Source organism: Rissa tridactyla, chromosome 2 (assembly GCF_028500815.1).
Source record: "Rissa tridactyla isolate bRisTri1 chromosome 2, bRisTri1.patW.cur.20221130, whole genome shotgun sequence".
NCBI classification, from domain to species: domain Eukaryota; kingdom Metazoa; phylum Chordata; class Aves; order Charadriiformes; family Laridae; genus Rissa; species Rissa tridactyla.
The window spans coordinates 113,240,127-113,252,322 of NC_071467.1; the positions used below are offsets into that span (position 1 = coordinate 113,240,127).

General features: G+C 41.7%; 1 protein-coding gene across 1 annotated transcript in view; it reads left to right on the forward strand.

The window, feature by feature from the left end:
* The window catches only part of ITGA9 (integrin subunit alpha 9), a 233,362-nt gene that overhangs the window by 42,886 nt on the left and 178,280 nt on the right, over nt 1–12,196 (forward strand). Inside the window, exons 13-15 of the mRNA XM_054190890.1 lie at nt 262–307; nt 3,325–3,479; nt 10,267–10,427. Coding sequence (XP_054046865.1) covers nt 262–307; nt 3,325–3,479; nt 10,267–10,427 — 362 coding nt within the window. The remainder of the gene's footprint in view (nt 1–261; nt 308–3,324; nt 3,480–10,266; nt 10,428–12,196) is intronic.

The following is a 12,196-nucleotide window of genomic DNA, read 5'->3' on the forward strand; positions in this document are numbered from 1 at the left end:
CAATTAAAAAAAAAAAAAAAATAGTAGACAATAGCATAATGGTAATAATAAAAACCAAATAATGAAGTAGAAGTGAAATAACATCACAGACATGATCCTCTGGTTGCACTACTTCTGACATAATTATATTTGAAGAGACCAGCCAGCTGATTTAAGTAAAAATGCTTTTTTTGGATATATGCTCCATAATTTACCAACTGACATGAAAAAATTGAATTCTGTGCCTCCTTTGTAACTGTCTCAATGTTACAATAATTTCAGATATGACCGTTGGAGCTTTCTTGTCAGACAATGTGGTACTTCTGAGGTGAGATCAAAGTCTTTTTCATCCGCTGTTGTCTTCTTTTTGTGTCTGTTTTCTGTTTATATCTTACGTGTTCTAAGTCCTCCACCACTCTGATTTTCTCCCTAGTTTACTGTGGTCAGAAGAAGCAACCTGGGTTACCTTTTGAGCAGAACCTTAAACATGGATAGTGTCAACAAATGCACAGTCTGATTTAAACAGTGTAGTGAGGGATGACAATACATAGGACTCCCAGGGCTAGGAACAAAATGAAGGATTAGAGCCTGAAGGAGATGTGTTGCTTCTTAATGCCTTTTCTAAAAAGGTTGCTCTGAATTTGTGAGAAGGCTTTTTTATTGTTCTTACATTTGCATAAAGTAAATAAAATATGATTTAAGGGAATGCGGTTGAGCAAAAAGCCAGCTGCATATGATGCCAGGATGTAATTTTGCAAGTTATAATGGGACACAGAATGAAATAAGAGTCTTCAGGGAAATGAAATATGGAGATGTTTGTAATGCACACAGGATTTGGGCTGCTGTTTCAAGTGTATGAATTAAGTGCAATTGCTTGTTTCATCTGATGGAGAGAGGTGTGACAGCTTGGTCCACTAAATTATGCAGGTGGAGATTTAAGAGTAGGAGCAGGCTTGAGATGCACAGACATGGGGAAGAGAATGGGAAATCTGAATTTTACCAGTAGCTCTGTTGTTACACTTGTAAATATTTAATAGAAAAATCCTGTCAATACCTAGATGTCATTAGAATTAGTCACTAGGGATTCCTGCATCTTAATGGAACATAGAGATGTGGTGAAACTGGCAAGACAAATAGTGGAGCTGCAGAACGGATGTGCCAGCCTGCTTCTTTTTCAAGGCAGGAAAAACTTGGCTCTGTTTCCATTTGAATCAGTTAAACAAAACAAAAAGAAAAAGGAGAAGAGGGGAAGAAATGCTCTTGATGATCAATGTGGCAGCTAGTCAAGTCTTCTGAAGAGCTTTCTGTTCCTTCATCATGCACACAGAAGATGCCAATTGCTGTTTCTGTGAAAAGGTGTGCCATGCCCCAGATGGAATCTCACAGCCCCACATCTCCAAACCTGCTAGAAAGAAAACTGTGCATTTTTATTCTGCATTGTTGTTACTTGCAGGGTGGGAAATGGCAATCTGAAAGGCTTGCTGTGATGTTTAAAACAACATACATTGCAAAAGCATGGTGACCTCTGTCCATGCATTCAGTCACTGCTTGTGCATTTCGGAGAAGATTAAGACATTACCAGCTGACTTTGTGGGCAGCCTGATTTAATTGTGGCTACTGCCAATTTACAGCGTGTCCATCTTGCTGTTTAGATTCAGATTAGGATAAAGAAATGAGCTGCCTTTCCCCCCCACCCCTCCAGAAGCCTTTGTGAAATTCTTTGGCCAAAACCAACAAATGTTTTGCCAAGTGATATTAAAAGCTTTGGTGGAAGCCGCAGTGACTTGGGGCAGATCGTCATTGCTGTATTACTCGCGTGTGTGTATGGCTGTTTGACAGATGCATTGTGTTTTTTTTTTTTTTCCCCCAGTGAATAACTAAGTGAGCTAACATTAAGGAAAAATCACACAGTGCATCATGGCTGGAGAAATATTTTTTTTCTAGGAGAAATATTTTTCTAGGTCAATTATAGCATTTCCTCTTTTATGTTTCCTCAAGCATTTGAAAAGAGTTTTTTCCAAGGTGTGAAATCATACTAGGAAGCTCACTCTTCTTCCTCCTTCTTCCCCCTTTTTACTGTATATATTTCTAGGGTTAGCATTTATCTTCATCCTCCATCTCAAAAGGTGAACTTGCACTGTTATTTCAGGCTGTGGTAAAAGAGCCTGAGCAGCTGTCTCAGAGATTGATGTGAAGCTTGTTCCCGTTGATATGAATTAGGTGTAACCACAATCCCTGCTCTCTTCTCCCCGCTCCCCTCCACCTCTAAATTAAGTGGCTTGTGGAGTGAGAGTCCTGAAGTGGTTTGCTTGCGTGGTCTGGCCTTGCACAGCTGCTGGGACTACCTTAGAAGTGAATTTGCTGGTTGCTGCACATTTTTTTTTACTACTAGAGTTGGTTTTGGAAGAACGTGTTCATGTTGAACACGTACAGAATTGAAACCACAAAGAATAACACTCGATGAATTTTTGGGCTGGAGTCCTGTGCTAGGGGTGGCTCAGGAGAAACCTGAGTTTCTGGGCTGCTTTTCCCAACCAAGCTGGTGGGGCTTCTGTGTTGTCTGAGAGAGGAGACCCACCTGGGCCCTGATGTCACTCAGCTTGCTCTGTGATCCTGACCGAGGTCATCTTCAGCAAAGAATAGTTGTAGCAATAACCTGGTGCTGAAGTTTCAAGGGCAGAAAGCTTTTGTTCACAGTGCACCAGGTAACTCCTGAAACAGAGCTTAGCAGCGTGAAAAGAGTATTCAATCCTTACCACTTTCCAGGAGCAAATTAGCCAAACATTCCCTCCCCCAGAAAACATGAATATGGTGCCTGTTGTCCCTCTTAAATTGTCAGAAAAATTATGTATGAATCCATCTCCTACCCCTGTGCTCCCTCCTTGACTTGCAGGTCACAAACTTGACCGTAGACCATTCTCTGGAAACCTAAGGTCTCTGCCTACCTGTTCCTGACCATCCGGGCTGCTTAGCAAGCAGCCTCACTTGAATGAGCTTGTTGTCCTTGGTTGCCATTCTGCTAATTTTGTTATCCTCTTCAATCATCGGAAAGGCTTTCTGCAACTTTTATTTGAGATGGTTATTATTATGTGTTACCAGTTTCCCCAGCTGCCTGCCTGCAGTCTGTATCAGCATGAACTTCAAGTTGACACTATGGTTTTCATTCAGATGCAAGTAGTCCTTGCCAGCTAGGTCAAGTGCTAATCTATCTTACAGTTACAAGTGCACTCTCCAATTTTTCATGTCTGCTTGAAATTGTGCAGTTTACCAAATGTACTTTATTTTCCTTTGGCTGAGAACTTCCCTCTGAATGATCACTCAATTTCGCTCTCTATTGATCTCCAGATCCAGGCCTGTCATTACTATGGACATCTCTATTTTTCTGCCCGTGTCCATCAACATCACAGCTCCTCAGTGCCATGATGGCTTGCAGCCGGTGAACTGCCTCAATGTCACAGCATGCTTTCGCTTCAGTGGCAAGCGTGTTCCTGGAGAAATAGGTAAGGTACCTGCGCCAGCCCTGGGCAGGGGCACACTAGCAGACTAAGCTGGAGTCAAGGGCTCTCTTTGGATTCAGTAACAGAGCTTTTACATGAAATACATTGTTTCAAGGTGAGCAGAGCTATACAATTCCAGAAAGTTGGAGCCTGCCTGGGAACTTTCTTGGGCATGTTTTTACCTTCTGGTGAGGCTGAGTTAATACTGGGGCAGTTTCTTCCTTAGTGAAAGGAGGGAAACGTGTCCTTGGACTTACTGCAAGGACAGAACACAGAAACAACTGATGCTTTAGAAGTTCATATTCCCTGTGTATCTCTTGATAACGCATATCTGTATCCATATCCTCTATCAGTGTTATCAGAAAGCAGGTGTGATTTGCTCTGGATTAATAGTTTTAGAAAGTCTACAAGGAGCTCTTGAAACAGAGCCCTATAATTCTGAATTCCTAGCAGACGTGAGCAATTCCTTTTCTGTGCATCAGTTTACCTGTCTGTAAAATGATTATAAATAGCCCAGTATTTTACTGATAGCAAGAATATCTTCCAGGTTAGTTAACCTCTGTAAAACACCTGGAGTTTCTCATGTGAATGAAATTGTGTAAGGTGTGTAATTGTGCAAGCCTTTACGTCTTGGCTGCATTAAAATATTACTTATGTCTTTTACATCCCAGTGTTTACAAGTCTTAGATATTGTGTGAAGTGGTATGGGATAGATAGAGCATTTCTAAATATTGTAAGGTCTGGGTTTGTTTAGTTCAGCCACAATGTTTTACCTTCAATGTGCTTTAGGAATGGCAGAGGACTTGCAGTGTGCTGCTCATGGGAGATACCTCAGCCTCACAGTGTGCTGCGTCTCTGCTGTGGGTCTGGTGAGGAGCTGGAGGAAGCAGTGCCTCCTCCTACTCTGTGCCTCAGCCTTTCTGAGTCACTAATCAAGAAGGGTGAGAGTTGCATCTGTGCATCCCAGTATGCAGAGCCTGCTGCAGTATTTGGATTTTAAATGAGTCAGAGAAGAAAAAGGCTTCTTGCTACTTCTCCTGCCCTTCACATGGAGCGAGAACTACAAGCTGCTTGTTGAAGTTGTTCTCTGCAGCTTGTCACTTTTTGTCACCTGAACAGCTCAAAAAAGTGGAGTTACTACATTTAAGATTCCTCTGGATTCTAACATATTGGTGCAACTGAGATTTCAGTTTCTATTTTTGCACTTTTTCCTTCCCTGTAAATGATGACTCTCAGCAGACGAACACATGCTTTGATAAAGTATTTTTTGTAATGCCTGCTCCCCTGTCAGTTGAGAAAACTCTTATCTCCGAGCGCTCCGAGGGTGATAATTCCTTTCTGACAATCAGTGCATAGATTTTCTGAATATATAGGTTTTCATGTGTTCCTGGGGGTACTGTTTAATATGTTTCCTTTGCTTTAATTTCATACCTCTGGACCTGTGGCTAAGAAGTGAGCTGTCTTTTTTTCCAATCTAAATATCTGTTCCCCTTGTTTGCAAAAGACCTATCTTCCCGCTTCATCGTGTCTTGTAAGAGCCAGTTGAATTCCTCTGTGTTGTCATACAAACTGTTCTCCCGATGATTTATTGTGTGAAAGCACATGTGCATCTTCTTTGGCAAGTAACATATATTTCATTACAAGGAATTTTTTTACTATTAAGTAGATGATTATAAAACTTCCAACCATTGTCCTTTTATACAATGCTTCTTGCAAAGTGATTTGTCTTGAAAACATTGCAGCCAGAACTATCTGACTGTATAAAACCCCTTGGGGATATGATTTGGATAAAATATCTCAAATAAGCTTTCAGTTTGTAATCTAACAGTCAGATCATTTTAATTATGTTGCATTTGAAGAGTATCAATTAGCAAAGGGTAGAACAATTCCTGGAAATATTGCAATGGTTCCTCTCCTGCATGGTTAAATGTAGAGGGAAAAAAATAGAATTGTTGTCCAGTTCGGACTTTGACAGACATATGGAGGTGTTGAAATGCTATGTGAAGTTTTGTGGCTAAAAGTGTTGGGATTGTCTCCTCTTCGGATATCTGGGGCCTGTCTGTTAAGTCAGACGATGAGAACACAGTGCTGACTGGGAAAATCGCTCCCCTAAGGCTTGTCAGCATGGACGCTCAAGATGATTGCTGCTTACTGGTGAAAAGCTGGGTGTTGCTTTTGTTTTTGGGTGGCTGAAGTTGGTCACCTACTACACAATGTTTAGAAAGTCAAGCTGAACACGCAGGCACCATTCTTCTGTGGCAAATGTGTGTCTTCAGTGCTTATTTGAACGTGTGGTTATTTTTAGCGTTACATTAACTGGCATGTGAAGGAAAGTTGTCTTCATCTAGCACTGCCTCACGCTTGCATATAAACCTTCCCCACCTTCCTCTTGTTTTTTGAGGATCTGTGTTCATTGACACTGCTTGATACTGCCAATGACAGTATAATTCCCATCCATTTTGTGGATACTGAATGCAGGCTATGGTTTTTAGAAGTATGAATTTATTGCTGAAATGGTTTCATCTAAACAAAGAGCCATGCCCAAGTGAAACATGTGCTCTGCACTGTGTGCCAGGCATTGTCTGACCCTTCGCTCTGCCTCTGTGCTTGCTGCAGAGCTGAGCGTCTAGTTGTACGGCCACTGAGAGAGACAGCCTCTGGTACATCTTGGAGGTGTGAGAAATATGGCATTTTAAGTTTTCCCTCTTTCACCTCAGAATCTCACTCAGACTGTTCCTCCCTCACCTGAGGGGCCATTGCTTTGTCTCTCCTGGGGTGTCTGTACCTGCAGGAAAGGCAGGGATGAGAGAAAGGCCTTTCCTAGCCTGGGTGAGCAGACTTCAGCCTGTTCAGACCATCCACTTCTGGGTGACCAGCACAAGAAAACAGAGGCTGTTTGCATCTCGGTGCATCAAGCACTGTTTCTGCATTCATCTCCACAGAAGAATGGAAATAAACTTGTGCCCACAGTCTGGGTAATTTCCTCAACAACAGCAGCAACAATAGTGCCAGTGTAAGAATTAGGTGAATTTTAAGTGGCTATGAAATTAAGGGTTTTGGGCATTTGGCTAGGGCTAGGCAGATGCGTTAGAAACTTCTTCAAAGTTTCTCTTGTACTGTTCACTTCAGGTGTGCATGGCTTGTGTGCTGATCCGTTTCTAGGGTAGTCTTCATGTCCCAAATACTGTTGCCTGAAAGACGGGTGTGAGATTTAGTGTGGGATAATGGGTCACTTGACATTTTCATTCTGTTCGTATACATTTCTAGGACTGAAGAAACATGCCTGATCCAAAATCTGACAAAAGTGGACACTCCTTATCTAGTTTGGTGCAGGAATAGTACTTCTGTCTGTCTCTCATTTTTCCAGTCCGCTTGGATGCAGGCCTAAGACCGTGCTACCCTCTGAATGCCTCAGAGGCAGGGATGCTGTAGGGTTGTGTTGTTTAGTGTATGCCTGGAGCAGTGAGGATGGCTCCCTACTTGGAAGCTAGGGACAACACTATGAGAAAGAATTTGAAACAAAGTTTGAAGTAAGGGGAAAGGGAAAGAGTTTTGAGAGAGGATGGGGAGAATGTCCTATGTAGTCATTCGCTAGGACAAATTTTTTTTAATACTTTTTTTACTTAAGAATTTTCTCTGCAAGCAAAGGTCATGAATCATTTTCTCCTTGTAATTACTGGTAAAGAAGGCAAAGAAATGCATTCCTCTTCCAATGGCTTTTTGTTATTGTTTACTAAGTTCTTAATTTTCTCCATGTGGTGCCCTGCTTCACCCCCCACAAATCAGTACTATAGCTAGTAGTTTAACAAGAACTTATGGACGTGCTTATTCCTGCTGAGCATTTTGCCGCCTGCTTTTTGTGTGCTGTAGCATCATCTGAGTGGGCAACAAAGGCATGCGCAGGGTGGCTCAGGGTGTGTAACCTCTCCATTAGCACAGCCAGCTGCTATTCCTGTTTTAGCTCACAGGATACCACTACCTGAGTTCAATCCCTCCTCACTCCTCTCTGCTTCAGGGCTGCCTGCAGCCCTGTAAGGGGGGGACTCTTGCATCATGAGTACGCATGTGCCGCTTAGGTTGAAAATCCATTATAAAATGCCTTCTGCCGTTTACTTTGTTTGTCTGTTACTGGCTGGAGTAACTCTCCTGGTCTGCTGGCTGATGGTTCTCTTGCAGGTATGATCAAAAATTTCTCAGTGAGCTGTTATCAAAGCTTTCAGGCATTTAACTTTAGTTATGGAGAAGGAATAGCTGTTAGAAAAATCAAGCCCTGGATCTGAGCTCATCAAATCCATGCCAGAGTTTTGTTTTGATTGTGTGAAGTTAGGATGGGCCAGATCCCCAGAAACATTTCAAACTAGACCTCCTTAAAGCTGCTGGACAAATATTTAAAGGCATTACCTGCAAGAGTTAATTTGCTAATGAAAACTTGCCTTGCGATCTCCTACTGGAGTGAGCAGGAGGAACTTACACCACCAGCAGTGCGAAATTTGGCCAGTTATCTCCCCACCCTGGTTGCTTTTTGGAAGCAATGAAGCTGGGGAGAGGAAAAAAAAAAAAACCTTACTCATGGTATTTCAGTTTTTCCACTGATGTGACATCATTGGATATAACATAGAAACAAGTTGTCAAAATAAAGGGGAGGCGGGGGGGAGGATGGGAACTGTGCTGCTTGATTGAAAACATCCACTGCTGTTTCAGAGAGACGGTAGCTGGGATCACTTTGCTTGGAGGCCTGGTACGGGGCTTGCCTTGGGACGCGTCTCCGCGCCTGCAGCGAGGAATTGTTCAGTGTCAGTAATATGTTGCGCATCCTTTGGAGAGCCTCCGAGCCTCCCCAGGCACCCCTGCAAGCTATGCAGCCCTGCCTTCCTTTGGTGTTTCTCTTTTGAAGAGGGCTGTGTCTCCCCGTGGGGCTTTTTGCCTCTGCCTACGCAGGGCCTGGGTTTGCTATGGCTTTTCTTGTCTTTAATCTTGGGATGCCGGTGCACATCTCAGCATGCAAGCGTGCATGTGACATCTTGAAAGCAAAAGGGAGACAACTGGGGATGGGTGTGGGATGTGCACACTTTAAAAAAGAAAAAAAAGGTTAAGAAAGAGACTGCTGGCTAAACAGGCTAAGCCCTGCGTTTCTGTTTAGGTGGCGCTCTTCAGCGGGACTGAGCAAACACCACTTCAGGGAGAGTTTTTGGTGCTGAGCCTGTCAGAGTTTGAAACGCTTTCAAGGCATTATCCTTCTAAACAAGTTATTCTTCCAAAAGCAAGCAAAAAAAGTTCAGGTGGAGCCCTATGATGGTAGTTAGGCTGATTCCTCAGCTGTTGCTTTTCTTACTACCTAGGGTATGTCTCTGGTTGCTTTGCATGAACTTGTGAGCAAACTTTTCATCAGAATGCAACACACTACAAATGGAAGCAAGGTCCGTTTGAATTATATATGTTCACAGGGACTTTTGCACCAAGTTTTATAATATCATTAAATAAATTCTTCAAAGTAGTGAAACTTTGGTGGAGAAATGATTGGAGGGGATACCACTGTCAGCAGTGTTGATTTAGAGAGATAAGGATTTTCATTGACTTTAAAAAAAAAAAAACCTACCGCAGTGAAACCAAATTAAAACGTGACAAATCCTAGCAAAGACCCCTTGCTGAAATTTGGTATAGAAGACCTCAGTCCAGGAATGTGTTACATTTACATTGATTGTGTATAAAATTCTGCTTTAAAAAAAGTTTACATTTATGTGGAGCGTATTATCTGGCATCAATCATTTAGGACTTAAATAAAACCAAAGCAATAATTTGGCAAGCATGCTACACATGTAACAAATCAGCACAGGAGCTGGTGCTGGCTGTCATTTAGGGAGATTATCAACTAATTAAGCCATTTATAGTGAGCCAATCTCGTGGTATTTACGTTATTGCCTTGATAACAGCTGAAATCAGTGGAGGCTGTGGTCTGTGATGAGTGAAAGGACCTCACAGCCAGTGTTTCCCTTGTCTGTAGAGAGCAGCAAAATAAGCGTTTATGCTTCTGTTGCAATTTCATTGCTCCTGTTGTTGCGTTTACCAAAAGGAAAGGTATAGACAGCTTGGATTATTCAATCACTGTACAACTGCTTCAGGTAACAACTAAGTTTTCTGTTGGACACAGACTCATCCAGTCACAAACTGACCGATTGTGTTAAGCTGCTTATCCTGTAGAACAGCAGGAAACAGGATTTGCAGAGATACAGCTCATTAGTCTCTGGGTATTTCTTCTATAAGCTGCTAGGGATGTATAACATCTAAGGGAGGGATACTGAGTGCAAGACAGTGATCTCTAATTAAGGTCTAAACGCTAAGATGACCGCAAATCAACAGAAGTAATTGTCAGGAAGTGCCACATCCTTGTTGACATTTGCATGGTTTGTGCTGTTCTAGAAGGGAGACAAAGCTCGAGGCTGCCGCTGTTGTTGTGTTGTGGTTTTGCTTTTTATGTTAGCAACTTAATTTAAGCATCTTTTGTTTCTTTTTTTTTTTTGATTAGGTGTGCATGTCTAGATTTGTATTTACACATCATTTCCTATGGGAAAGGATGGGCTGGGGAACCAACACGAAACCCGGGAGTACATTAGTAATTGGATTTGGGTTTGTGCAGCCACAGGAAACTTAGTGATTGATTGAGGGCTGGCAAGGGTTGACCTTTTTTCAAGCACACATGTCCCGGGGGCGACAGGATCTATTGATAGGTGGCTAGAAAATAACTATTGTTCACTGACATCCTTTGTTTTCTTCTTCTTCCTTTTTAAAACAGGTTTGAATTATAACTTGACTGCTGATGTGGCAAAGAAGGAAAAGAGCCAGCAACCCAGAGTTTACTTTGTGACTTCTGGAGAGACGGTGGGGCAGATCACAGAGAAGTTGCAACTGTCATACATGCAGGAAAAGTGCGAGCATTACCTAGCATATGTCAAGGTCAGTTCATTCCTGTCCTTACTAACATTGGCCTCATTGCAATTCCACTTTTTTTTTCTTTTAAATATTCAAACAATTAAAATGGTGCTGCTTGGGTTCAGATGTTCTTTGTTTTCCTGACAGATGGATGAAGTTTTGTGAGTGGAAGCTCAGAACTTCTTGCTTAGTATGATTTGTCAGTCTGAGTACCATCAGGCCTTCAAGACCTGATGCCAGAAATATGTATTTTATTTACTTTTGATCAGGTGCATTTGCAGGTGATTTCTTTCTTCTTTTGGCTTAGTTTCTTGCTACACTTGTTATACTCAAAATATGGAGGCAAAGTTGGTTTGGGTTTTGTTTTTTTTTTTTTTTTGGCAGGAGCAGCAGGTTTAGTATTTAGTTTTGTGTAAGGTCTGATTGCACAAGGGGCTGGTGATGCAATCTTCATGGTAATGGCAAGATAATGTGGTGTCTGTCCTGAAGCAATTGGGCTCATGGGTTTGAAGAGCACCCTGGATTTCATTGGGGCTTGAAAATAGCAGTGGGATAACTTTATTTCACATTCAGAGAGTGCTTTACAGACATGCTGGGATGTAGAAAGGGTCTGTTCTTCCTGTAATAAATTCTTCATATGGGGTCTGCTGTTGTTGAAGAAATGTCACCCAAGTGCCATTCTGTTTGCAAAGGAAGCACAATAGTTTTCTTCTCAGCTAAGAAATTTATAGAATGGATTTTAAAATGATACAGGAAGGAGATCTATCTTTTAAACCAACTATGTCTTATAAGCTCCAGTCTGTATCACCAGTCTAGTGGGAAGTATGGTTGTATGGTGAGTTGCATATCCTCCTTACTGAAGGACATATTCCTGTAGAGGAGTGTGACCTAAATTCAATGGATATCACTTGGCACTGTCTTGTTTTGAGAATCCAGCAGGTCCAGACATCCCTAAATGTATAAACTTTTCCAGGAAGCTTCTTTGTACCTAAAAACTGTGAGAACGGGAGATAAAATTCATCCTTTGACTTTATCAACATTTTGTGCATGGCTGCTGAGAGATAAAAATAAATAAAGGGACCACCAAGGAGGAAACGCTGTCCTGTTAAGTTGTGTGGATCTCTGGGAAGAGACTAGGTAGCTTCCATAGTTTTTTGTTTCTAGAACAACCTTTGCTTTCTGCTGTGGAGAAGCTTCTTAAAGAAAATGTAGACCTATGACATTGCCATTACTTAGAAAATATGGCTGTGAGTTCACTAATTCTGGTACTCCTCAAATGAGCGTATCTGATTAGCTTTAATGTACTGAGTTTGGATGAAAAGGAGCCCTATACCTTTCTATCTTAACCCAATAATGATTTCTTTCATGCTAACCCTATTGTAGTTTTTGGGTACTACATAGGATTCCTTAAAGAGCTACATATGCCCAGGAAACTGTTTAATTTATTGTAGCATTTATAGATGATGTTGGGAATGCAAAGGTAAGAACTATTTTTCTGGAAAATTCCTGGGAAATTTCATTTTTATAGGCAAGGGAAATGCCAACAACTTAAAGCAAAATGGCTGGTTAACAAACAAGGCTACTGGCTTTCTGTATGGTATAAGCAGTTATTTTTCACAGTTGGAAGAATAGAAGGAAGTGTTGTTTTTTCGTGGAAGGGAGAATGCAAAGCAGTGGAGAAAGGTAATCCCTGTGCTTTCATGGGAAAGGTGATATGATCCACGAGGCTACATTTGAAACATCAAAGAGAGCCCTGCAGACTCTGGAGGAGTGGAAATGGGGTCATGATCTTT